Below are 25,728 nucleotides of genomic sequence, written 5' to 3'. Positions count from 1 at the left end.
GAGGGACGGCCGGGTGGGGGCAGAGCTGTCGGAACCGCTGCGGCCGTTGAAGGGAATCGGACCGCGCTTTGGGGCCGCGCCCCCCCCCCCCCCCCACCGCCGGGACACAGCGGCACAGGACCGGCAGGGCACGGCGGGGGGCTGCAGCCCCCACAGAAGGGTCTGAGGGCGGCACTGCGCGGCCGCGGCGCTCCCTCCCTCTCTCTCCCTCTCTCTCCATCCAGAGCAGCAGCAATTAAAATCCGCAGCTGCTATTAATAGCTGCCGGCAGAGGAGCGGGGTACCGCGGCAGCACCCGCACACCAACACAGGGCTTACGGCACAGCCCCTTTGGGCGCATTGGGGATGAGCTGCCAGCAGCTAAACGCCCCCCCACCCCCACATCAGCACCGCCGGACCCCCGCAGCGCTATCAGCCGCTCGGGTGCCGCTCATTGCAGGGGATGAATGAGTTCCCCTCCTCGTTCCCACCGCAGCTCCTCCTCCCTTCATTCACTCCGCGGCTCCCCACCTTGCCGGGCGCTGCGGGGGCTCCCCAGGAACGCACAGCGCAGAGCGGGGCTTTGTTGGAAGGGCCTCATCCTTCCCCAGCCCATACATTGAGTGTCAGCCCCGCTGCGAAGCGCCCCTGGGCCCGGGGACCCCCGGCACCCCACACCCACCCCCACTGCTGCTCAGGGAGGGGGGAGATGCCCGAATGCAGCCCTGCTGTGCATCGCTTGGGAGAGGTGAAATAACACACACGGATTCACTGCATGGAGACAAATGAGATTCTCATCAGGCCCCGCCGAGCTGTGTCAGCTGAGGCCTAAAATAACACTCCCTTCCTCCTCCTCCCCCCCTTTTGCCACTCCAGGTTTTTCAAAGCAAGATTAATTGACTTCGGTGCTTTGCAGCAATTAAAGCACCGAGCACCAGGCCCTGTCAGATGATCCTCATCAGCCTCCATATGCTGCAGCTGTGCCAACCGCTGCTCCAAGATGCTGCCTCACAGTCTCACCCATCCCTCTCGCTGCTCGGCTCATTGCAGCACGGCTCAGCCTCCTCCGGGTCGTTAGGATTCCATCAGCACATCCAGGAGCTCTGCTCTGCCTGGGGGAGCAGCTGCACGACTGACGGCCACGGAGGATTAAAGCACAGCCCCTATGGGAGCGCTGCACTGAGCCCCTCACCATGGGGGTGAGCACAGGGGGTCGTTGGGGGCTGTGATGCGCTGAGAGCCGGGGATGCAGCACGGTCTGCTCAGGCACAGAGCGCAGCTTTGGCTCTACCCTACAGCTCACAAACCCCTGGGGAAGAGGTATCTCTTTGACAGCACTGGGATGGCCCCACGCAGCCTCACTGCTGTGACCCAAACACGGGCATCTGACCTAAAACATCCCTGCTGTGCATCGCTGCCGCCCATCTCTCGTGAACCGACGGACCCCGGGGCTGCAGGAGCGCATTCAAAGGCCTTCCAGGTGTGGATGTGAGGGTTTTCAAGCTGTGTGTCAATGCAGAGCTGAGGTTTTCCATAGGGAACGCACAACACGTGGGTGAGGTGGGGGGAATGGCACAGGGGATGGGGCCTGGCCTCGTTCCTTTGTTAATCACTGAGAAAGACGAGCTCCGTTTGTGGGTTAAAACGGAGCTCTGTGGCAGCAGTCACACCGAGCAGCCCCAGAAGGGATGTTATTTTTGGCAGCTGTTACAACCAGGTTTTGCTCCAAACTAAGCTAGCCAAAGCAGCTTAGTGCAGCTGTGCCGTCCTCGGTCCCACCTGCCTCTGCCTCAGCTTCCATCACAGCTTCTCACCTTCTCAGAGCCTGAGCAGCACGGAGGAACCCCGCAGCCAAACGCTGTGCGGGGGGAGTGGGGAGGAGGGGGCGGCTGTGCAGAGCAGCAGGGAATGAGATGTGTGCTGAGCTGACGCAGCCTCGGAACCGCAGTGTTTGTGTCCAGTAAGTGCAGAAGCTGCTGCACCTGCAGGTCCAGCGGGCAGGGACAGGACCTCGTGGCACCTCCATGGGGGCACTGCGTGTTCCTCATCCCCTCTGAGCACACAGACGTTCTCCTTCGGGTCAGTCCTGCCATACCAGCAGGCTGTGATGTTTCGCTTCGCTGCTGAGCTCCGGTATCCCCCTGGGTGGCGGGGATGGCTGCGTGGGGAGGAGGTGAGCTCTGCATCCCACCTCACCACTTGAGGAAAACCAGCCCAGCCAACGCAGCATAACCCAGCACCAGGAAGAGGACCTTCAAGAGACGGTTGCTTTTATCCTCCAGCTCCTTCGCCAGGATCTCGAAGAAGGTGATGAACAAGAAAGTGCCCCCCGCGACGCCTTGAAGGAGCAGAGAAGTGATGTTGCCGGCTGCGCTCTGCGTGCTCTCGATCCCCATCCCAATGCTGATGCCCAAAGGGATCATCAGGCTCACTGTCACCGCCAGCTTGGCAGCATCCTTCAGTGGCAGCGACGCCTTGGCCATGCTGATGCCCAACGCCACGGCTACCAGCGTCTCGTGGATGGCAACGCCCAGGAACAAGCTCAGCACTCTGCCTCCCTCCTCCTGCAAGCCCAGGGCCAGACCCTCAAAGATGGAGTGCGTGCACAGGGCGAACACCAGGCTGACCAGGCGCAGAGGGCCGGAGCGGGACAGCTCGTGGATGTTCAAACCATGGCCGTGGGAGTGACGGCTGTGCTCAGCATACAGAGCGCCGCCCCGCGATGATGCGATGAAGGGACTCTCATACTCAGAGTCGCTCCCGACGTCCGAACCGGCGTTGAAGGTCTCTAAGTCGATGAAGGAGGGCTTTTCCTTCTGGAAGGTCAAAACGAGCTGCTCCACGAACACCGTCATGAAGAAGCCGAGCACCATGATGGTCTCAGCCACCGGGTAGTCCGTGGTCACGTTGCCCTGCTTGAGGACTTCATCAAGCTGGAACAAAGCACACAACCCGGGGAGTCAGTCGCCCTCTGCCCTCTATGGGCACACAGAGCATCATCAGGAGGCTCTCAGGGTTTCCTACAAAACTCCTTTTTGGGAGGAAAGTCCCCAGCAGCCAATGCAGGGGGAAGCTTGGCTCTGTAACAGTGAAATACTCCTGTTGTGTTCACACAGCTCCAGAGGGAGATTAAACTGATCCAAGGTGCTTTAACACCCTCTCATTCAGACCTCAGTGTGAGACAGGGAACCTATTAGCCTCACAGTCAGAGGTCAGTGGCCATCTGAAAGAGAGTTTTAAACACGGGCTCGGAGTCAGGAGTTGGAGCCTAATGCCACAGGTGATGCTCAGCCTCCTCCTGCACCAAACAAGTCCAGTTTTCCAACCAGACAGCATCTGAATGGGAGGTGGGGGCTTAAGGGGCCACTCTGGTTAGAGACAGACCCTACAGCTCCATCTCCATAGGGGAGGAGGTCAGCTGAATCCTCCGCGGGGCTCACACACACGGTTACCTTTCCTCTCACGGCGGGCAGCAGGGCGTTGAAGCACGTGGCCAGGAAGACCCCTCCTCCAAAAGAATTGCAGAGGGAGATGACCTTCCTGGAGCGGTGAGCCTTCTCGTGATCCGCCTGGATGATCTTGACGGGGAGGAGGGACCCAGCCAGCATGAGGACACAGATGCCCAGCAGACACAGCACTTTGGCAGCCACGATCTTCATGGTGCTGCCCTGCAGCAGCTCTCAGAGCGGGCGCATCAGCAGGGGAAAGCACAGGGAAACTGCAGGGAAAGGTGCTCCTGGAGTTGGTAGCTGTGGAGAGGAGAGAAAAGAGATTCTCCTGTGTGTTCAGTGTGTAGAAGAGCACCTCACACCCCAACCTGCGTGGTGACCCCTGTGTTAGAATGACCTTAACTCTACCTTCACTGTGGGAGATGTGTGGGGAGATCACAGGGAGGCACAAAGCTCTCCCACAGAGAACTGAACCGCAGCAAACAGAACTCCAAAACCTTGCAGGAGCTGTGCTGGATGCACAAAACTGGCACAGCCTCCGTTGGTGGAGGTTTTAAAGCATTGGATCTTGCAATGAGATCCACCTGAGTCCCAAGGATCGAGTCATTGGTTTTAACCACAATAAATGAGTAAGGGCTTGAGCTGGCAGCTTTCAGTTTCATTGAGGAGCGAAGTTAAGGATCCCCTTTCAGCACTCACGCGGGGCTTTGGGGTTTTTCTGTACTGCCCTCAAAACCAGAGCAGCAGATTCAGTTTCCTCAGCCCCCTCTGCCATCCCTGTAGGCGTGGTGCTGCCTGCCTGGTTGTGGCTCTGATCCATTGGAGCCTCTCTAAAGGAAAACCCCGTGCAGAAATCCACTGTGAGGTCCCCTCCTGTTCATGGGGTGTAACAAAAGAGGTGGCAGTTTTATACCAGGGAGAAATGCAGTATCTGAGTAGCCTGGGTCCTGATAACTCACTCCATCTGAAGTGGGTTTACCTCCCGATTACACACAGTGAAACCCATTTGAAATGACTTTAGGAAAGCGCCAACATGCAATCTATTTATAAAACACAAACGGGTGCCTCTACTGACACAGGGATGAACACAGGCTGCGCTGTACCCCTGGTGGCATCAGACCAGCAGCCCCAGAATGAGCTGTGTTACAGCCTGCTGAGCTGCCGTTGTGTGCTGACCCTCACACCAGGGCTGGACAAGGTAGATAATTGGATAGCCGCCCATTAGACCATCAAATTAACTTTAAAACAAAAGATTCCTGAGGGAATCAAAGTCTCCCTTGAGGGCTGGCAGGATGAATCACTATACACCCTCCTGTGCAGCAGGCTGCGCAGATGGCCATTGTGTTATCAGGTGAGTTGGGACTGAGGGATGCTGTGCGTGGTGGGGGACTTTAAAACCCTCTTTTCAAATCTGCAGTTCAATCTCAGCCTGCACAGGAGCAAAGAGGTCACAGCAGCCCGTCCATCTGCAGCAGGGCGGGCTCTCAGTTGGGTGTCTGCGGGAAGCGACGTCCATCAGCAGCAGCACAGCTCAGACGACACTGATGGACTCACTCTGAACCCAGCCGACGAGCTGGGCCCAAACAAGCGCAGAGCTGCGCCCGTGCTGACAGGAGGGCTGCGGCTGTCACTGCTGCTGATGGGCAGAGATGCTGCCTCTGGGCCTGCCAGTGCCTGTCAGCACATTGCTGATACAGCTAACGAGCCACGCTGCCTTTGTAATGCACACGCTGCAGTTTCAGCATCAACAGAACCACAAGGGTATAACCTTGCACGGCGATGGCATGTTGTCACACCAGGCTTCTCAGCCGTGCTTTCTCTGAATTCTACGTTGGTGACAACACATTGGGATTGCATAGAGAAGGGCTCGTGGCTCTGCTTGCTGGGTGTGAAGGTACCATCCCAACTGTTAGGTCAGGTGTGCACACAGCTGCTGGGAGAGCGAGCAAACAGCACTGAGGGTGTTCCAGCATCTGCACCTCCTCTGGAGTCAGCCCGGCCTCCACTCCAGCCCAGAAAACTTTTGTGTCTAACCCGGCCCCAGCAAAGTGCTGAGCCTCGAGCTGCTGGCAGCAATGGAGCGGCCCTCTGTGACCTCTGAGGAAAGCAGCTTACAGACAAACGGAGCAGTGAGTGCTGGAAATACCTCGTGCTCCTCAGCCCGCTCCTCCCGGCACGCAGCAGTCGGCGCCTCTGCCTCCTGGATGTATGGGCAGCCCAGAAACCTCTGTAACAAAGAGTGAATGTGGGATAGGTACGGCGTGGCTTACCATCGAAATATCTGGGTAACAGAAAGTGCAGTGAACACACAGCGTGCAGTTTAACGTCCCAAATCGGTGCCCTGATGCTGTTGGGCTGTGGGAAGCAGGCTGGGCTCACAGCCCCCCTCTGAATGCCCCCCCCCCCTGTGCCTGCTGAGAGCACACAGGGAGCCCCGAGGGGATGGGCTGTGGTGGGGGCCTCTCCCAGAACGTGGGTACGAGGGGGGGTCTGCAGGGACAGCCCCGGGGAGGGGACAGCACAGCGGCCACGGGGGGAGGGGGATGGGGTGTCCAACGGCCCTGTGCACAGAGCCACAGCCCGAACCTCCCCCACCCAACTGTGGGGCAGCCCCACAACCCCCGAGCCCCGCCCAGGCCCCAGATCCCACCACAGCCCCACCCGTTACCTCAGCAACAGCCCCCCCCAACCCCAGCTTCCCCAGTAACAGCCCTCAACTCCCTGCTATCTCAACAGCGAACCCTCCCGACCGCCCCAGCTCCCTCAGGACCGGGTCCCCGCCCGCCCCGACCCCTCCAGGAACGGCCTCAGGCCCCCGTTACCTCACAGCCCCCCCCCCCCGCCCCAACGCCCCCCACTCACGCGCCGTCCCCCGCCTGCTCCCCGTCCTAGCTGCCCCCGCACGGCGCCCGCCCCCTCCCGCGTACAGCGCTCTCCTATTGGCTGCGGTGCGAAGGATCGGGCTCCCATTGGCCGCGGCGGCCATCAGTCAGCCCGCCCACGCCCCGCGGGAGGCGCCGCCGAATGGAGTCCGCCGGAAACGCGCAGCGCGACGGAAGGTTCCGGGCAACGCACGGAGCAGCGCTGTCCGCGCGGCGGTGCTGACGGAGCCCAACAGCGCACAGCACAAAGCGGAGCGCGACAGCCACTGCGACAAGAGGGATAGCAAAGAGTGTCCAAATAGTTTATTCTTCACAAGTTACATTAACCACGTATTAATTTATGGAACATTTACAGATCTTCTTTTCCTTGATATTAATCGTCAAAGATACCTGCTCATTCGTACCACCAGGTCTCCTATATGGGCATTCCCCATTCCCCCCCCCCCCCCCCCCCCCCCTCTCCCAGCCAGCTGCTTCTGTGCCCAGAAATAGGGCCAGGAAAACCCCTTTCCCACCACCATGGAGGAACTACCTTAAAAACAGTCGATACCAAAGTCTCCATCCTCATCCAGTGACTTCTAGGAGCTTCCCATGCGCCCAGGAACAACGCAGGCAGCTCCAGCAGGTGGGAAGCTGCAGGTACCAGGAACAAGGACCTTCTCCCTCCTCCCACATTGAACCAGCAGCCCCTCCATATCTTTCTATCCAAGGAGCATTTTTATTCCTTCTGCTTGCTACTCAAGCCCCCTCTCTACTCCTATTATCAGTACGGTCAACTGGGTTGATTACTTACATGCATAAAAGACAAATTAAAAAGCAAAGAGAAACCTTTTAAACACCAAAAACATTATATCTTTCTTACTGTCCACCTGACTAGTTCACAGATTGGCTCATTCCAACAATAATTACTAAGCACTAGACGAGTTTTGTCAGGGCTGGGGATGGACCCCAAGCAGTGTATCTGCAAACGTTCGCTCTAAAGGAGTAGTCACAAATGAGCATGTTCTACCTGATCAGTCCCGGCCCCCCCGACACATTGACACTAACCTTAGAGAGGCAGTCACCAAATCCTGTGTATTCACAACACTGGCAACGTTGCTACTATCCTGAATGAGAAACATGGTGAGTCTAATCAACAGAAACCCTGTTCCTGGAGGCAAGAAGATCCAGTGGTCTCCAGAGTGTTCAAACATAACCGTCTTGTAACTGGCAGGAAGATTGAGGGGAATCAGGATGGGGGTGGGACTTGAACACTTCTTTGAAGTGGCATGTGGGCAGGAAAGCGAAGACATCCTGTAGTGAAGAGTGCATCGTTCTTCAAAAACGGGTTAAAAAAATTCCCATGTAGCAAAGAACATAGAAATGTAACCGTGTCGTTAATTTCTGAGTCTCTTTAGAAAGACCGTTGGTGCTGGTTTGTGTTTGCTGGAGCTTCCAGAAGAAAACTAATGGAAAAGTGGAGGGGGAGGAGGAGGACGAAGACTGGGGAAAGAAAGTGTGAAGCTGTCTTTAACATGCAGGTCATACAAAGGATTCTGTGTTTGTTTGTTTTTTTCCTCTTTTTTTTTTTTTTTGTTTCCCCCTCTTGGACACTTCCAATTCAAGAAATGGCAACACGCACATGGCTTCCAGTTTTTAAAGCAAAGAACATAGTTCCCATGGACTGTGCTGCAGAGACAGGAAGACAAGATATTTGCAAATTCAATTGCTGAGAAAATACAGCATCCCTTTAACAACTGCCAACATCAGATAACGAAATTCATTTGCCAGCCACTCCAAAGGGGAGTTTATTCACCGCTCTGTAGAGCTGAGCCTTGCATCTCTCCAAGGCACAGCACCAGCAGAGAGCTCAGTCTGTATGGAAGGGAGGAGACCCTGAGCTGCTAGATGAAGGCACAAGGCAGATATTGCAGCAGAACACTGAATCCTCCCCACTCAGCTGGCCACAGCCTCACCTGTAAAGTTCATTCCTGCTGATCTTCATTGCTGGCACTTGGAGTTCGACTCCTGATCTGGCTTCGTAGCTGCTCTATTAGTTCAGGATTCTGCTGCTGCATCTGCTGCGCAAACTGCTGGCCCCTGCAGGAGAACAAGCTACAGTTACTGTGTTCTCACACACTGACACGACCAGTGCTAGGAAATTCTTCCCAGGTGATTGCCAGAACTCTGCTCTAACAAGCAGCTCGCATTACAGTGCAACTTTACTCAACCCTTAACTGAAGTTTGCACTTTTGGTCAGAAAATCTGAAGTCTGTTTACTGATTAAGGTTGTGGAGAAGACAGCCAGCTCCCTACTCACGCTTGTATGAGGCTGGCAAGATCATTCGTGGAGGGGCTGGTGCCTGCTGCTCCCATGGGGTTATGGCCACCAGAAATCATCCCAGACATGCTGTGGAAAGAAGAGTCATTGCTCAGAGCAGAAAACACACCAAAATCTTTTTTGTTTTACACTAGGAGGGGAAAAGAAGAGCAACTGTTTAAGCTGCACGATATGTAGAAGTATTTATAACAGCTTCAGTTACTGCATCGACAAATATTCTTCCCTCTGAGCGCAAGCTTGGTGTTATGCTTAATTAAAACACTGCCCGTCCTCACACAAGGTATTTGATAGCTCTGCACCAAATGTGATTTACTGACAGGACAGCCTCAGCACTGATTCACAGTTATCAGTGCAGAATGCATTGGGTCTGCAAAGCCCCTTCCCCTGCAAGTCCTCAGGCTGCACCTGGCACAGAACCTCAGCTGACAACAGAAGTGGAAGGAGCAGGCAGAAGCAAATGGAAACGGCAGCAGATGTTCAGCCCTGTAGCTGGGCTGCTTCATACAGTAACCAAAGGATGAGCTCCAGAAGGGCTGCAGCTCACTGTCTGCCTGAGCTCTGAAGGGACAGACTGGAGAGGTACATGCTTTATTCACTTTATGGCTTTATATTGTCTAAGCATCTGACAGATGTTATGAATCGATCCTCATAACTCTGCAGTACAAAGAATCAAAATGTTCTATCAGAGAGAGAGATGTGAAATCTTGCCTCCAGATCACACAGATACCGTGCAGCAGAGCCAAACTGTCCCCAGCTTCCCAAATGCAACTCCAGTGCCACAATCTATCCTGCCTCCTATTGAGATTCCTCTTCAACACAGTCCAGAGTACTCAAAACACACAGTGGCTCAGGAGACAGGGCTGCTTTAAGGGCTGCCTTCCACATTTCTGGTTCCAGCACCCACCCCCCTCCCACCACAGCCTCAAAGGAGTGACTCAAAGAGGAAAGAGAACATGGGATCAAACTTACAGCTGTTGTACTTGTGGATTGTTCATTAGGTTAGATGCCTATTTAAAGAGGGGAAAAAAATGACACCCTATTTAGTCAGAAATGCCTGGGTAGATATGCAGATGTTGTGCCATTCAACTACGAACAAAGCCAAGGCAGAAATACTTGGAAACAGATCAATAGGACAAAAATAGCAAAGAGAAGCACAGTGCAACACACAAGACAAGGCTGGTAATGCAGAACAGGCACCCTTTCCACACCCAGCACGTCACAAGGAGCAGCCTGTGAATAAGTCACTGGCTCTTTATTGGACCTGGGTGAAAAATACAAGCACAGCTTCCTCACACCACCACCGAAACGAAGAAATGAAAACAAAGCTGCTCATGAGACACAGGAACTCCCCACGCCATGTCCCAAAACGTTTCATCCTGAATGGATAAATGCACAGACTGGATACAGCCTGGCTGTGATCTGTGCCCACATTTACCATACTCATGAAGCCAGGGTTGTTCAGCAAGCCAGCTAAATCGAATCCTCCAGGACCTCCGGTCTGTAAGAATAAAGACACCACACGTGGGTGGTGACACCCCCTTACTTTCTGATGCAACAAACAGCACGCTGCAATGAATGCTAACACTTCGATGCTCCCTGTGTTATCAGAATGTGGTCTTCAAAGCATGACAAAGGGCAGGCTGGGGATCAGCTCACTCGGGGAGGCAAAGGGCACATGCTGATAGCAACGATGGCATCACATGCATTACTGAGTGCCTCTCACACCAGCCCAGCCGTGCCAGTGATGTACTGCCCCAACCCAGCACGCCTGCCAAGTCAAACACACCCACCTGCTCACCTCTGAGCTACAGAAGGCTCTAGAAAACTGAAATCCCCTTCAAAGTACCAAAACAGTGTTTCAAAAAGCTCCTTCTAATCAGCCTCACTTCCCAGCCCAAGGTGACTGCGCTCCAGCAGAGCACAGAAGTTGCTCTCCCTGGGTTCTAGTGGAAGGGTTCACAGCAGCACTCGTTAACCATCTCCCCTCCATCTGCATGCAAGATTTGTATCCTAAACACAACCAAGCTCCTGGCAGACAGCGCCTGCTAGCACCTGCAGCAGTGCAGTAAAGAAATCTCCATTTAATCTCATCCACATTTAAGTGTTGGTTTCAGAACTTACCGGACTAGGAGTCTCCTTCATTTTCTGTTCGGCTATTTTAAGGTTGGATTTGTACGTGTCGTTGTCTGGATCAAGCTCCAGGGCTTTTTTGTAGTAGACAACAGCTTCTGTGTGTTTATTTAAACTGGAGAGGGCCAAGCTATTAAAGTGGAAATAAAAGAAAGTTACAGAGGTAGATAAGCACTCGCAGCCTTCCTCCATCCCCAGCAGAGGTGAAACATCAGGTATTTTTACATGGCATTCCAGGGCAGAACACTGCTGATAGTGTAATTACCACAGAGCACTTTGAGACTAAAATTCTGGCACCAAAACCTGTTCTCTTACTTACCCCATTCTGCCGTAAGCTTTGCTGTAGTTTGGATCAATGCCTATTGCTCTTTCACAGTCTCTGACTGCTCCAGCATAATTTCCTAATTTACTGTATGCAGCAGCTCTGGAGAGAATAAGAAAGATGTGCAGAAAACACTTATCAGCTTCAACATGCTGATCAAGGTCACCTCTGCTCCCTCTCTGCAGCCTCTTGCTCTAAAGGGAAAGTCAAAGTGTGAACTTGACATAAATCCAGACTGTACCTACGTGAGCAGGTTGCTATCCAAACACTCCGCTTCACATTCTGTTCCTACTGCAAACAAATCTGAGCTCTCACTCCTCCTTACAGACATTCCAAGAGGAAGGAAGCAGGAAAGTATCCCATCCCTGGCCCAGCCTGATCTCTCGACCTCCATTTCTGAGTCACAAGGACTGCTTCTCCCATTTTCCCATACTCTCCACATAAGGAGATAGCATGATAGCAAGCCTTCAGCTTGTCTCACTTTACTCCTTTGTTTTTATTCTCAACAGAGCCTTTCAAATCCCAGCCCTTTATCTTACTTAAAGAGTTAACTGTATGAAAGCAGACAGCGCTCCTTGGAACCCTTATCTCTCTTAAAATGCCAAAGGGTTTGTTTCCACACCTACATCCTATTGAGAGATGCCAGGGCACAGAGCTGGCAAGAGGCAGAGGAAAGTGTGTCACTGAGCTAAGGAAAAAACAAAAGCAAAACCACCACAAAGAGCAAGCAATGGAACGAGCAGCCTACATAACTTTAGAAAGGGGGTTTTGAGCAAGCAGGAGCCTGAGGCTTAAGAAGGAAGGGCCAAAACCACAGGCGTGCAAGGGCACAGATAACCAGTACCTGTTGCAAAAATACACAGCATTGGATGGATTTAACTCAATTGCTTTTCCGTAGAAAGACACAGCAGCTTCAAAGTTCTCTGCCTTCATTTGTTCATTTCCTAAAGAAACGGAGAGAAGGCTGATTAAGTTAAAAATGGAGGCAAACAAAAGCAACGAGCCTGGATCTCTGATCTTCTTAAGAAAACAGAACAAAAGAGAAGCCAAGAGCTTGCATCTCTTGTTGATCTATCAAACTGTGTGCAAGTGTGAGGCATGTTCAGTAGTGCTGCAAGAGATCCATATCTCGGCAGTTTTACTTGTCAACCTTTCAGATGGGATCCTGCAAGCTCCCTCAGCATCCTCAGCTGCTCTCCCATCTCAGGCACAGCAGAGGCCTCCCCAGAGCTACTCTGTGCTCTGGAAATCAACGCGGTGCACTGGCTTACAGAAAGCTCCCTGCTGTATGTCAGCACTGCTCACGCTGTCTTGCATGGCAGAGAAAAGGCAGCACACAGAGGAGAGCTCAACAGGAATGATGCCACATCTGCACAGCACGGGCCTTTAGAATGCAAAAGAAAATGCTGACCCAGCTGTCTACGTAGGTTCTGTGGCAGCTAAATAACACCAACCTACACACAAGCAGAGAAACAAGCAGAAACAAAGAGCTGATCCCATCCGTGCACTCCCCAGGTGCCGAGTGAATTAAGTCTGCCTCCCCATCATCATTTAAACCTCATTAAACCCCAGCTCTAGAGGAAGCTACCTTCAGTCTTGAGCCTTTCAGCTTCAGCTATGTCATCTTCAGAGGGGGTGACTGGCTCCGAGTTTGCTCTGATGTGTTCAGGCTCCTTACAAGGAAAGAGAGAATGCTGTGCTGAGATAAGGACTCCCACAGAGAAGTTCCACACCTCCCCCTTCCCAAGCACTGGCACATCGAGCCCAAAACATTTCACTCCCACACGCCTCCCGGGGGGGCAGCACCGTTGCAGAAACCAAGCAAAGCTCATCACTTTGGCTGCTCACATTGAAACTCAGCACATATTTAAGGGAATTGGCTCACCTTTCCTGCAGCAGCTTCAAATATTTCAGGGAGAGTCCGCGACACTGCGAGGCCTTGGTCTTCCAGGGAGACTCCAAAAGCTGTCTCCAGGCACTGGATCGCCACTGGGCATAATGAGTCAGGTAATTAGCTCTCCCCATTCTAATTACTTAGCTCTCTTCCACAACACCTGCATTTCTTACAGTCGAACATGCTAGAAAAACGCAACACACCACACATAGCATGTTTTGTCAAACTCTCAGAGCTGGGCAAACACTGGTGCTGGAAAGGAAGCACCTGGGAAGCATCAGTCACAATTCCCATCCCCTCGGGCAACTTTAGAGCAGGTGGACGTTTAACAGACTTTACAAGCACTCCCAAAGCTCAGAGCAAGGAGACAACTGCATGTTTTTAAAACACAGGAAACGAGCAACCTGCCACCAGGAGGCTGCTCTGATCCATGCTGTGGCCATCCAGAGGTCCACCATACCCACGCCGGGTCAGAAACCCACCCCCAGCAAAGACAGAAGGGAGCCCAGCAACAGCAATAGCTCTTGTACCATTCCTGACAGCCCAAAAGCACCAGGAATAAGGAATAAGCTGCTCGTGTCAGCCAACACACTATCCCTGATCTCTCTGTTCCTGCCTCACTCAGGAACATAACCACCACGTTCTGCCTGCACTCTCTCTTCCACAGGGACAAGCATACAGGCCAAACACTAAAGCATAAGCTCCTTATGCAGATCTTTTAAGATCAGTGTGCTCTCATTACCAGCGAAGCCCCCTGCAAAAGCCTGTATGAATGCTTCACGGTGTGATGTGGAAAAGCACTCTGATAGCAGACCTGGAAAAGCACTCTGTAAGTATAAATCATTTCCGTACCATCACAGAGTTCTTGTTTTACACCGTGTTACAAAACTCTCCACTCAACCTAATTTAAGATAAAAAGTTTTAAATCTCAAACCCAGGGTCAGGGAGGCTTTTGATCCCAGGTATATCCGTTCCTCAAGCTAATCTACTTTTGAAAGAGGTAACAAGAAATCAGATAAGCAATCAGCATCTCTAATTCCCTGGATATCTGCCCAAGAGGAAAAACTCATTCAAATCTTGGAAAAGCTTGGATGTTAGAAACAGCCCAGGCAAGTTATGAGGCAGAGGACAGCAATCGAACGTCCAAATTGCTCCATGAGCTGGGCTGACAGAGCCAGACACGTAAACAGAGAAGAGTATATGGCCACCTACCTTCTAAACTCTCCTGAGCATCTGGAGAAAGACCCCCGTTCTGTAGCTGGTCATGTAAGAACTGGATGATGGAGTATGCAAGGCGCTTCTGGTCTGCCATTCTGGGAGGCTGTGATCTGTTTGGACTTCTTCTAACTTAAAAAAAAAAGAAGTATCTGCAGAGAAAGAAGTTATATGACCTGATGGGCAGGAAGTCAAAGGTGTCTTCTGCTGTTCTCTCCTGATATGAAAGGGATGAGACAATCCTTTAGGACGGAGAAAGACCTCCAGAGCCTCCATTAATCTCTTTACTCTAAAAACAGCCCCCCTGCTGGCCCCCTTGCCCTCAATTCCCCTCTGCACAGCCCTCAATTCCCCTCAATTCCTCCCCCTTACCCCACAGCCCCTCCATTCCCCGCACGGCCACTGCCAAGGGAATGACATGAAAGGCGTTACAGACACACAGCCCACAGAAATGCCTCAACTGAACGGGATCAGAAAAACTCAGCACTGAGGAGATCTCCACTAAGAAAACCACGGCCCTCCTCTTCCCAACTTAACCTGGGAGTCAGACAAAGACAAGGGGTCGGCACGTGTAAATGGTGACCCCAAGAGCACACCCAAGGCTGGAGCTCTGCAGAAGTCCCCCCATAGGTTCGGACACAAACAGCTGCTTGCACTGCCCTGCAGGGAACCAACGTGGCTCTGCTTCTGTACGACACAGAACTAGGTTGGGAGCACAGAAAACCACGCAGGGTTCGTTAATTGAACTCAACTGCTTAAATACAACCCCTGCGAAAGGAACCCCCGGTGCCCGGCCCAGCTCTCCGCCAGGCCCCGGGGGCTCCAGGCCCGGCCCGGGCACCGGGCTGTGTGTGTGGGGGTACCTTCCTCGAGCCCACAGCTCCGAGCCAGGCCGACCCAATGGGCACAGCGGGCCGCGTACCCGCAGCTCGAGGCCCGCACAGCGCGGGAGCCCCACCGCAGGCCCACGGGGGACGGCCCACGCCAGACCCCAGGCGAGATGGACCGTCCGGCCCAGAGCCAGGCCTCGGCCGACCAGGAGCGCAGTGCTGCGCAGCCCGGCCTTGCCGCCACCGCCACCGCCGCCACCCCCCGGTCCCGGCCCGACCCCGCCGCTCCGCCCCGCCACGCCCCGCTCACCGGGCACCGCGACGCTCCCCTCAGTCAGGGCGGGCGCAGCACTGCGCATGCGCCACTCCCACCTGACGCGCCTGCGTGCGGCCCTCGAGACACTGCGCAGGCGCGTCGCCTGCAGCGCTCAAAGCGCGTGCGCAGCGGCGAGGCCCCGCCCTCAGCCGCCATGACAGAGCAATGGGAGGGGCGGAGCGCTCGGCGCATGCGCACTGCGCGCCCTCCTATGTGACGGCTAGAGGCCGGAAGCGCGGCTGCAGCTCCTCCTCGTTAACCATAGAGACGGCCGGGGGTGTGTCGCCATGGGAACGGGCGTGCGGCCCGACCGGGCCGGGGGCTCCGCTGCCGGCGGCGCGATGGCGCTCAGGGTCACGGGCGAAGCGGGGACGACGACCGGGCCGCTCTCCTTGCGCCGCGCTGAGCTGAAGAGACGTAGAGAGCGGCCCGGTCCTCCCCGCTCCCACAATCCCTCAGCACGGCCGCTCTGCCCGCCCGCCTCTCTGCTCAGGCACATGCTCGGTGCGCGGGGCCGGCGCGGTTTCCTCGCGGCCTCGTCAGCAGCAGCGGGGCCCCGCGGCCTCCCGGCATGGCTCCCCCCACAGGTAGCGGCCCGGGGGGCCCAGGGCTGCAGCGAGCTGTGCGGGGGGGACGGAGGGTGGGGGGAGGAGGCCTGGGGCGGGGGCGAGAGCCGGGGGATGGGGGCACAGCTCGAGCGGGGAGGGGGACAGGGCAGCCCCACGGGTCCCGAGGGGACCCCCGGCCCCGGACAGCCCCGTTGGGGGGGCTGAGCTCCATCCCTCCGTGCCAACCGCCCCCCGGGAAGCTCAGGGCACGGTGAGCAGCGCTGCAGAGCCGTCCCCCGCTGTTGGCACGCAGCGCTCTGTGTCCTTGCAGCGTGGCACAGCCCGTGTGCTGGGCCTCTCTTGGGTGCCCTTACCGAACTCTGGGCGCGCAGCTGAGTTTTCCTCCCAGCTCAGCGCACGGTTTCCTTCCTGCTCCCCCCAGGCAACGTGGTGGACAGTCAGTCCCCCCGCCCGCCAGCCAACCAGCTGCGCTGGGATCTGAGCGCTGAGCAGATCGAGCGCATGGCAGCAGAGCTCACCGAGAGGACCAAGCTGGTGTACGACCGGGTGGGCTCCCAGGAGCAGGGCGAGGTGTCCTATGAGAACACCCTGAAGGCACTGGCGGATGTGGAAGTGGAATATACAGGTACGTGTGTGAAGTGGGAGCGCTCCCTATCAGGAAATCTCCATCTTAATATGTGTATTTTTTGCACCTTTTTTTTTTTTGGCTCTGTGCTGTCATCTCCTTTTGCCTCCCCTTGACCCCCTCCGTGGTGTGTATGCTTTTCTAGTTAAATGTTTACAGAGCTAGGTACAAGTACAAAGCAAAGAGTAAACTTGGAGCGGAAACCTACGTCTAAAATGAGAACAGTGCTTTGGCAGCAGGAAGGTCTGCAGGAGGAGCAGTTTGTTTTCAAGGTTGTCTGCTGATTTTATATGTCAAGGTGCATCAGTAGGAACAAACTGTGCGTTGACAGAAGCCTCAGAAATCTTTAGCTCGTTGTCATTTTTGGTTTCTTCTCCAGGGCAGCGCGTGGATATCTCTGTGTGTCTTATCTGTTTGAATATTGCTGTTACTATAGGGGTTCTGACAAGTAACGTGGTGGGATGGCATAGCATTATCCAGTGGTAGCAAGGAATGTTTTCTGTACATTCATTCCTAAAATGGAGATAAGTCAGGAGAGAGCACACCTGGGGCATTGCAGCATTCAAGAAGCATCTGCAATGAAGGTGTGTCACTGGTGGCCTGGTTCCATTGTGGAAGGAGGCACGCAGCCGTGCTGCCTGCGTGTCTGCCAGCATACAAGTGCTGTGATTCTGTTGGTACCAGGTAAGCCTGGCAAAATAGTTGGAAAAGTCATGCAAGTTTTACGAGAAGGCCTGAGTGTAGTGGGAAATCGGTGGATAGATCTGATCAGAGGGCATGGCAGTGAGCAAGGGGTGAATGGGTGCACAGCAAGGATCACTCCAGATTTGTCTGAGGGCAGCAGCTTGCCTTGCGCTCCCTGTGTGTGGGCAGCTGGGTCAGGCTCCAGGGCTGTCAGACTGGCTCCCACTTAACACAGACCTGCTGTCTGCACTCCCACTCGTGAGCAGCACTGGGACACAAAGCTGTTGCCTTTTTTGTAATCTCTCTGCTGTCTTTCCAGTCCGTCGGAACATGCTGGACTTCCCCCAGCACGTCTCTCCTTGCAAAGACATCCGTGCAGCAAGCACTGAGGCTGACAAGAAGCTCTCGGAGTTTGATGTGGAGATGAGCATGAGGCAGGATGTGTACCAGAGGATTGTCTGGCTCCAGGTGTGTGCCTCTGAGTGGGGAACTGAAACTTCCTGGAATGACAGCAAACTTTCTTCCCTTGTCCCACACCTTAGAAGCAAGCGATGCTGGGTCTGGAACTGAGTAGTTGTATGGTCTAGATGCTTAGTGTGACCTGGAGAGTTGAAATTTGAAGGCTGTTATACAAACCCAGAGCTTTGGTTATCCTTTTGGTAAAAAGTTGTTGGTATCCTTGCCTTGCTTGTGGAAAAAGGGCTGGGTAATGCTTCTGTGTCACCAGTGTTACAGTTGCCAACAGGTCTCAGAACCAACTTTCTGCAGCAGCTGTGTGAGCATGCCTGATCCCTTGGCTCTCTGTGCTCATTGGCTTTGTTTTACAGGAGAAAGCAGAGAGTGCCTCACTGAAGCCTGAAGCAAAGAGGTACCTGGAGAGGCTGATCAAATTGGGCAAAAGAAATGGTCTCCATCTCCCTGAGGAAACACAGGAGGTGAGACCACAGACATGCAGAGGAGGCCTTGCGGGGCGGTAGGGAGGGAGTCCCACTGGAGCTGGGGGTGAGGTGGGCAGACTGAGGGCTGAGCTGCTTAGGGTCTCCCTCCTACCATGAGCTAGTGGCTCGGTGAAGGAGCCTGAATCTAGGTTAAAAATAAAAGAGAAAATGAGATGAAATAAGGGCAGGGGAGGCAGCTGCTTAAGCACCTGCAGCTCTTGAGCCGGCAGGAGGCAGTTGGGACCTTGCTGAGGTGGCTGCTACCTACCAGGTGTGATCAAAGAGAGCCTGTTCCAGGCTGAGAGCTCAGCGCCTGCACGCAATTAATTCTGCAGCGTTGTGTTTGAATAAAAGCCAACTGCAAACCACTGGGCAACTCAGCAGGCAGGCTGCTGGCTGGAGGTTTGAACGGTGCTGTTTGACTTTGCCATTTGGACTGACATTTTCCTGTTCATCTCTATTTGAAAGAAAATCAAAGCTATTAAGAAGAAGCTGAGCGTCCTTTGCATAGACTTCAACAAGAACCTGAATGAGGACACCACCTTTCTGCCCTTCTCAAGGGAGGAACTAGGTATGGACTACTCGTGCTTGCCAGCTCACTGCTGTAGTGGTGGGCCAGGTACAGAGTTAAAAAGGATGGTCTGCCCTTTTTTCTCCGTGGGCAAGAAGTGTGTTTGTGCTCTGGTACCATGGCCCAGCCAGTGTGCAGGAATCTGAGCACTGGGATTGCTGTGGTGAAGGAGCAGAAGCCTGTTTCTGTGCACAAATCGTATGTTTTGGGGAGAGATCTGGGCTCTTTGTCATTTGTCTGCTCTTTTCTCAGGGGGACTCCCTGAGGACTTCTTGAACTCTCTGGAGAAGACAGAGGATGGCAAGCTGAAAGTCACCTTGAAATACCCACACTATTTCCCTCTCTTGAAGAAGTGCTACGTGCCTGAGACAAGGAGGAAGGTGGAGGAGATGTTCAACTCGAGGTGCAAAGAGGTAGGTGGCCTCACTGCTAGCCAGCAGGGCCAAGAGGAGTGGATGCCAGTTAGGACTCTTCCATGGACAACTCATGCTTCCTTTCTTGTGTACTTCATGCTAAGCTGTGTGCTTTTGCATTGCAGGAGAACTGCTTGATCCTTAAGGAGCTGGTGGACTTGCGGGCTCAGAAAGCCAGTCTGCTGGGCTTCAGCACGCATGCTGACTTTGTGCTGGAGATGAACATGGCTAAAAGCAGCAAGACAGTGGCTACTTTCCTGGGTATGGCCCCTGGCTGTGGGGTGGAGGGGAAGAACGGGGGCACTGCTGGGCCGAGGGTGCTGTTCTCACCCCCGGGCACTAACGCTGCCTCTTGTGCTTTCCCAGATGAGCTGGCCCAGAAGCTGAAACCCCTTGGGGAGAAGGAACGGGCAGTGATCCTGGACCTGAAAAAGAAAGAGTGTGAGAAGCGAGGCCTGGAGTTTGACAACCGCATCAATGCCTGGGACATGCGCTACTACATGAATCAGGTGGAGGAAACCAAGTACAGCGTGGACCAGAATCTGCTGAAGGAGTACTTCCCCATGCAGGTGGTCACCACAGGCCTACTGGCCATTTACCAGGAGCTGCTGGGGCTCACCTTCCATCTGGAAGAGAAGGCTCAGGTGTGGCACGAGGACGTCCAGCTCTACACAGTGAAGGACACCTCCTCCGGGGAGACCATTGGCAAATTCTACCTGGATCTGTACCCACGGTGAGGCTCGGGGCAAACCAGACTGAGGGAGGAGGGGCAGTGGGAGCAGAGTCTGCTGTGTGCCTGAGGAGGAGAAGGGGACGTCCCTCTCCCCACCGCGTGGCTGTGGCAGAGCTGTCCCAGGGGCACTGGGTCTGTGTGAGCTGCAGCATCGCCAGGGTTGCTGAGCAAACCTCAGTGCCCTGTGTGGCGGCTCGTGACTGGCAGCCTGGGAGCATCCATGTAACAAACTCCTCTTCCTCACCCAGGGAAGGGAAGTATGGGCACGCGGCCTGCTTCGGCCTGCAGCCAGGCTGCCTCCTGCCGGACTCCAGCCGGCAGATCTCAGTGGCTGCCATGGTGGCCAATTTCACCAAGCCCACTCCAGATGCCCCCTCCTTGCTGCAGCACGATGAAGTGGAGACTTACTTCCACGAATTCGGGCACGTCATGCACCAGCTGTGCTCTCAGGTGAGGTCTGGCTGGGTTGGCAGAGGCGTGGTTTGTTACCTTCCCCCCTTGTGCTCTCACGTAGGGTTGAGTTATGTCCCACTTGGAGATGTGGTTGACTGTCTGGATGTGTCTTCTAGGCGGAGTTTGCCATGTTCAGTGGGACACACGTGGAGAGGGATTTTGTTGAGGCACCATCACAGATGCTGGAGAATTGGGTTTGGGAGAAGGAGCCGCTGCTGCGCATGTCCAGACATTACAAAACAGGAAGCCCCATTCCTGATGAACTGCTGGAAAAGCTCATTAAATCCCGGCAAGCAAACACGGGTAGGTGCTGAAGAGGGATGTGGGATTTAGGAATAGAGGGTTGTGTGCTATTCCCAGTGAGGACAGAGCCTTGCCAGAGTGTCCGCTGCTTACGGGGCAGGGAAGGGGACCGTTGGGTGACCTGCCTGGTCAGGATGGTTAGATGAAAGGCTTTGTCTTGTTGCCTGGGGGGATTGAGAGGCCTGGGGGGAAGGAGCCACATCTGTGGGGGGAGAGCTGGGAGCCCCTGGGCCTCAGTTCTCCTCCTCCCCCCGGGAACAGGGCTGTTCAACTTGCGTCAGATCGTCCTGGCCAAGGTGGACCAGGCGCTGCACACCCAGACGAAGGCTGACCCCGTGGAAGTGTTTGCACAGCTCTGTGAAGAGGTGCTGGGTGTCCCTGCTACCCCAGGTATGCGGGGCTCCTGCTGGGGGTCCCATTTGTGCTGTTTCTGTGGCTTTGATTCTGCAGGTTCCTTTCTGGGATGGGGCTTCAGGCTGGCTTGGAGGGGATGGTTTCCACTGACTCCAGGAAAAGCAGGGCAGAAACCATACCAAAAATAATGGGAAACAGGGATGGAATTTCCCCTGCAGTTGTGGACAGGCTGATACAGTGCCTTCTCTGACACATTTACGGCATGGAGGGCTTTTTCCATGAGCAGTTCCTGCAACCTTTCCAGTTAACCCTTCCCTCCCTTTGCTGTGAAGGTACAAACATGCCGGCTACGTTTGGCCACTTGGCTGGAGGCTACGATGCCCAGTACTATGGCTACCTCTGGAGCGAAGTGTACTCCATGGACATGTTCCACACACGCTTCAAGCAGGAGGGGATCATGAACTGCAAGGTAGGGAGGATGTCCTGCGTGGCCAAACTCAGGGGCTGCCTTCCCCAGGGGATGGAGGTGGTGGGAGGCACTGCAGTGAGGTCAGCAGGGTGTGGGTGTCCTGCACGCAACTCCCATCTCTCTCCTTGCAGGTGGGCATGGATTATAGGAATTGTATCCTGCACCCTGGTGGGTCCCTGGATGCTTCTGACATGCTGAGGAAGTTCCTGGGCCGTGAGCCCAAGCAGGATGCCTTCCTGGCCAGCAAAGGACTGAAGGTGGAGAGCAACTCGCTGCCTTCAGCCTGCTAAGAAGCTGCTCCAGCCTGTTTGAGTCAAGCCAGCTCCTTTGCCTACACACCAGTCCTCTCAGGCCCAGCAATACCCGGTACTTCAGCACGTCCTGGGCCCGCCCCGTTGGAGCTGTTCCTCCAGGATCCTGCTCTGAGCCCACCTGGGCATCCAGAGCTGGGTTTGGTCCTGGTCTGGGGCTGTGCAGTGACAGCTCTGTGTAGGAAATGGAATTCCCCTTTGTCACTCCCCAAAACGGGGATGGGGCTGTCACTAACCACAAAAGTTAGCTGAGCTTTGTACCTGATTTCTGCAGAAGGGTGAGTTTTAGCCTCATTGTTAGCTGGGGAGGAGGGTGAGAAGTTAGCAAACTTGAGTCACTGTTTTAAAATCCCTTCGTTATGAGACTTCCCATAGGGCTTGACTTGTTTTGTGACCAGAGTAACCTTACTGTTGAGCACAAAACAAACAGCCTGAGGAGTTTTATTAGGAATCCCTCTCTCCCCATCTTTGGGCAGCTGTGGAATAAAGATAGGAAAATCTCTGTGCTTAAAAAACATTGGGTTTGCCAGAATGTCATGTCCTGAGCTGCTGCAATGCTGCTGTCTGGGTGGTGGGCTGGGGGGGGCTGGGGTGTGTGGTGGGCAGAGACCCAGGACCGCGTGCCTGGGGTCATCCTGGGGCAGCTGCTGCCCTGGGGGCTCAGGTCACAGCAGCGGGGTGTGTTGCTGTTGGTGTCAGCTCTAAGCCAGGGTGGGACAGGGGAGGGCCATGGAAAAAAAGCAGGCGGCTTCAAACAGCACAGATGCTTGGGATAAAAATATCAAGTGGGCCTGGTGCCAGGGGAGGGCCTGGGAGCGGCCGGGCTCTGCGGGGACAGCAGGCAGCCCTTCGCCTGGCCTGGAGAGCAGTGCGGCCCTGAGAAGGCCCCATGGCAGTGCCCACATGTCATGGGGCTGGAAGCAGGCGCCCTCCTGGGAGAGCTGAGGCCCTGGCTGTGGTTTGCTCCTGCTATGGTGAGTGGTTTTCCCTGCTCTCTCCCCAGCTCCGGCTGCAGGGCTGCTCAGAGGCAGGCAGTGGGCCCTGCAGCTCCTCTGCTGTTGGAGCTCACACTGCTGGCCCCAACTGCTCCCTGTGCTTCTCCTCCTGTCCCCAAGCTTCCATCTGGGCTGCTTCACCCCCTGGGATGAAAGCTGGGCCAGCTGCTGAAGAGAAGCGTGCACCATGAGTGGACAAAACCACTGCTGTCACCTTCCTGTCCCCGTCCCATTGCCACAAGGGCCATCCTCCCTCACCCTGCCCTGCAGATGGGTCCCTGGGCAGCAATGCAGCTCCTCGGTGCTCCTCTCTGGGGCCACGTAGGCATCCTGTCTTTTCCCCCCACCCTCTATTTTAGGCATAGGTGAGTGTCTGTCCCGGGTGCTGGCTGCACAGGGCTGGGTGTGCTCAATTTGATGCTGTGAGCGTTATAACTGTCACGTTTTACTGAGCTTTCAGGGTTTTCTTCTGCCCTCTTCTCTCGAGGGAGAGAACCGGGCAGGGAAAACGTGCACTTTCCTCCCTCCTTCCCACATAACTCTGTCCCTCCTTCCAATTACTCGTGCTCATGTGTGCGGTGAGCGGTGCTGCTGGTAGGGCTGACCCCAAGGCACGGTGCTGTCTTACACCAGGCTCCCTGCAGCTGCACCTTATCCCTCCGCCCCCCCACCAGGGAAGAGAGATCCCATTTGTGGGTTTTCTTGTTTCATTTTGTTAACCTTTTAAGGGCAAACCGGTGTGTGTGTGTGTGTGTGTGTGTGCCGTTTGTAATGGTCGCGTCCCTCCCTGCTTGTTTCAATGACTGGATTTTAGATGATTCCTAGCACTAATAAACATTTTCCCATGCCGGATGTCAGCGTGGTTCAGGTCCGGGTGAGGAAGCTGCTCCTTCTGATGCTGGAGGCGACTGCAGCACGGCGCTCGTGGCACAGCCATCCCCACAGCAGGCTGAGGATGGGCACGGCGTGGCAGGCGTGGGGCGGCAGCGTGGCCGGCGTGAAGCCCTGCGCGGTGACAGGCACTGATTCCCCGTGGCTCTGTGGGTCTGTGGCTGCTCCCCCACCGCCCCACACCTTGCTGAAGAAGCTGTGGTCCAGCACATCCTGCAGGTTGGGTCGTGCCGTGGGCTCGGGAGCCAGCAGCTGTGCAAGGAGAGCTTGTGCGTGGCTTGAGAGGCAGCTGGGCATGGGATACTGCCCTGCACGGATGCGCTGGTGCAGCTCCTGCCGCTCCGCTGCCTCGAAGGGTGGGCTGCCCGTCAGCACCACGTACCTTGGGGGGGTTGGGGTGCTCAGCAGGGCCGTGGGCACCCCCTGCCCACCTGCTGGGCCACCACTTACATGACACAGCCCAGCGCCCACACATCTGAGTGCAGCCCGTGGCCTTTGCGCTCCAGCACCTCTGGGGCCAGGTATCCCGGCGTGCCGCAGAGCACCCTGCGGGGAGGGCAGTGTGAGCTCCATGCTGGTACCCCCACGGCCGCGTGCCATGGCTGTGCTCACCCCCAGTGCCGCCCGCCTGCCGCCACCTGCCGTGCCAGCCCCAGGTCCCCGATCTTCACCTGCATCTCCATGGTCACCAGCAAGTTACCTGCAGGGGGACATCAGCCCGAGAGCGGCTGCAGCCCTCCCCCCACCCCCGTGCCCTGCGTACTTGGTTTGAGGTCCCGGTGCACGATGCTGTGCCCGTGGAGGTAGCGCAGCCCGGCGATCACCTGCTGCAGGTAATACCGCACCTCCGGCTCCGTCAGCGCTCCCCGAGCCCGCAGGATGTCAGCAATGGACTGGGACAGGGCAGGGAGTGGGCTCAGAGCACAGCACCCCCCCACTGCTGACCCCCCCCACCCCCCATCCCTGCCAACCCCGCTCACCCCGCGCCCGCAGTGCTCCAGCAGCAGGTAGAGGTGGCTGCGGGTGCCGAAGTGTCCGTGCAGGCGGACGATGTGGCGGTGGCGCAGACGGCCGTGCAGCTCCAATTCGTGCTCCACCTGCATTGGGGGGAGCCCGGAGACCCCCCTCCCTTTCCCCACTGCACTGCCCTCCCCTCGGGGAGATGGGGATGGGAACCGAGGGATCAATGCAGAGACACGGGAAGGGAGGAGGAGGAGGAGGAGGAGGAGGAAGGGCTGTGGGTGTTGCTCCCATCCCTGGGGTGTTCTGTCCCCCCACACTCACCCTCTCGCTGGTTCCTGGCACGGAGAGCCGGGCTCGTGGGATCACCTTTGCGGCGTAGACCCTTCCACTGGCCAACTCCATCAGCTGATAGCAGCTCCCAAAAGCACCCTGTGGGTGGGGGGGGGACAGTGGGACGGAGCCCCAGGAGTCGGGACCTCAGGTTGGGGGCAGAGCACAGGGGATCCTCCTGGTGCCGCCCAGTGCTCTGCTCTGCCTCCATCCGTGTCCCCGCTGCGCTGCTTTCCCCATGGGAAGTGGGGGTCCTGGCTGGGTCTGCCTGGGGGCAGGAATGGTGGTGGGCATTTACCTCCCCCAGCAGCCCTCCCCGCTGGTAGAGTGCCCCGCTGCCCTCATCCTGGATGTAGCTGCCGGGCAGCTCGCCCTGTGCCATCCTGCTGCGCTGTGCCCTGCACAGTGATGCTTCAGGATCACCTGCACCTGGTTGTTCCACTCTCCATCCCTGCCCCCCCACCCCCCCCATGCTGTAACTGCTTCGCCTCCAGGCTGTCCATACCTGGGGTGCAGTGATGCTGTGGGTCCAGGGGGGCACAGCCCTGGGGGAGCACCCACCTCCCTGGGCTGCTGGGTGGGGATGGAGCCCATGGCCGCGTGCCTAGGCTTTGGGGGATGCTGTGACTCCCTCCATCTGCCCTCTTCCCAGCCCTACTGTGTCCCCCGGCACCCAAAGACCCCCCCAGACCCCCCTGTAGCTGCTGGGACCCAGCCCCCGAGATGCTGGGGCAGAATGGGCCTGGCTGTGGGGGGGTCTCATCTGCCTCTCCCCCCCCCCCCCTTGGG

The 25,728-nt window shown here is 55.8% G+C and overlaps 3 protein-coding genes across 12 annotated transcripts; 1 reads left to right on the top strand and 2 right to left on the bottom strand.

The window, feature by feature from the left end:
- Positions 1-755: 755 nt before the first annotated feature.
- On the bottom strand, positions 756-6,345 carry SLC39A3 (solute carrier family 39 member 3). 3 transcript variants are annotated; one of them, XM_046904679.1, is made up of 4 exons: positions 6,251-6,345; positions 5,575-5,655; positions 3,432-3,728; positions 756-2,912 (listed from the first exon to the last, which is right to left on the bottom strand). In XM_046904679.1, the coding sequence occupies exons 3-4, from the start codon at positions 3,636-3,638 to the stop codon at positions 2,172-2,174; spliced, it is 948 nt and encodes a 315-aa protein (XP_046760635.1). In that variant the 5' UTR covers positions 3,639-3,728; positions 5,575-5,655; positions 6,251-6,345; the 3' UTR covers positions 756-2,171. The 3 variants fall into 3 exon arrangements, with proteins under 3 accessions (XP_046760635.1, XP_015155452.1, XP_015155453.1); XM_015299966.4 differs by having other exon boundaries at positions 6,291-6,345; XM_015299967.4 differs by lacking the exon at positions 5,575-5,655 and having other exon boundaries at positions 6,291-6,345.
- Positions 6,346-6,591: 246 nt separating this feature from the next.
- On the bottom strand, positions 6,592-15,395 carry SGTA (small glutamine rich tetratricopeptide repeat containing alpha). 8 transcript variants are annotated; one of them, XM_046904599.1, is made up of 12 exons: positions 15,055-15,395; positions 14,189-14,323; positions 12,968-13,071; positions 12,671-12,755; positions 11,927-12,026; positions 11,080-11,184; positions 10,752-10,890; positions 10,066-10,128; positions 9,600-9,637; positions 8,610-8,699; positions 8,266-8,389; positions 6,592-7,978 (listed from the first exon to the last, which is right to left on the bottom strand). In XM_046904599.1, exons 2-11 carry the CDS (start codon positions 14,286-14,288, stop codon positions 8,275-8,277), a joined length of 939 nt encoding a protein of 312 aa, XP_046760555.1. In that variant the 5' UTR covers positions 14,289-14,323; positions 15,055-15,395; the 3' UTR covers positions 6,592-7,978; positions 8,266-8,274.
- A 423-nt stretch (positions 15,396-15,818) lies between these two features.
- On the top strand, positions 15,819-23,607 carry THOP1 (thimet oligopeptidase 1). The gene is made up of 13 exons (XM_424048.8): positions 15,819-15,924; positions 16,328-16,531; positions 17,535-17,683; positions 18,043-18,150; positions 18,622-18,724; positions 18,977-19,137; positions 19,263-19,398; positions 19,504-19,870; positions 20,119-20,320; positions 20,440-20,626; positions 20,888-21,016; positions 21,313-21,449; positions 21,581-23,607. The coding sequence occupies exons 1-13, from the start codon at positions 15,909-15,911 to the stop codon at positions 21,737-21,739; spliced, it is 2,058 nt and encodes a 685-aa protein (XP_424048.3). The 5' UTR covers positions 15,819-15,908; the 3' UTR covers positions 21,740-23,607.
- The last annotated feature ends 2,121 nt before the right edge of the window (positions 23,608-25,728 follow it).

This window comes from Gallus gallus, chromosome 28, assembly GCF_016699485.2.
Source record: "Gallus gallus isolate bGalGal1 chromosome 28, bGalGal1.mat.broiler.GRCg7b, whole genome shotgun sequence".
Classification (NCBI taxonomy): Eukaryota; Metazoa; Chordata; class Aves; order Galliformes; family Phasianidae; genus Gallus; species Gallus gallus.
The sequence above is the reverse complement of the archived record's forward strand: the minus strand, read 5'-3'. Positions and strand labels throughout refer to the sequence as shown.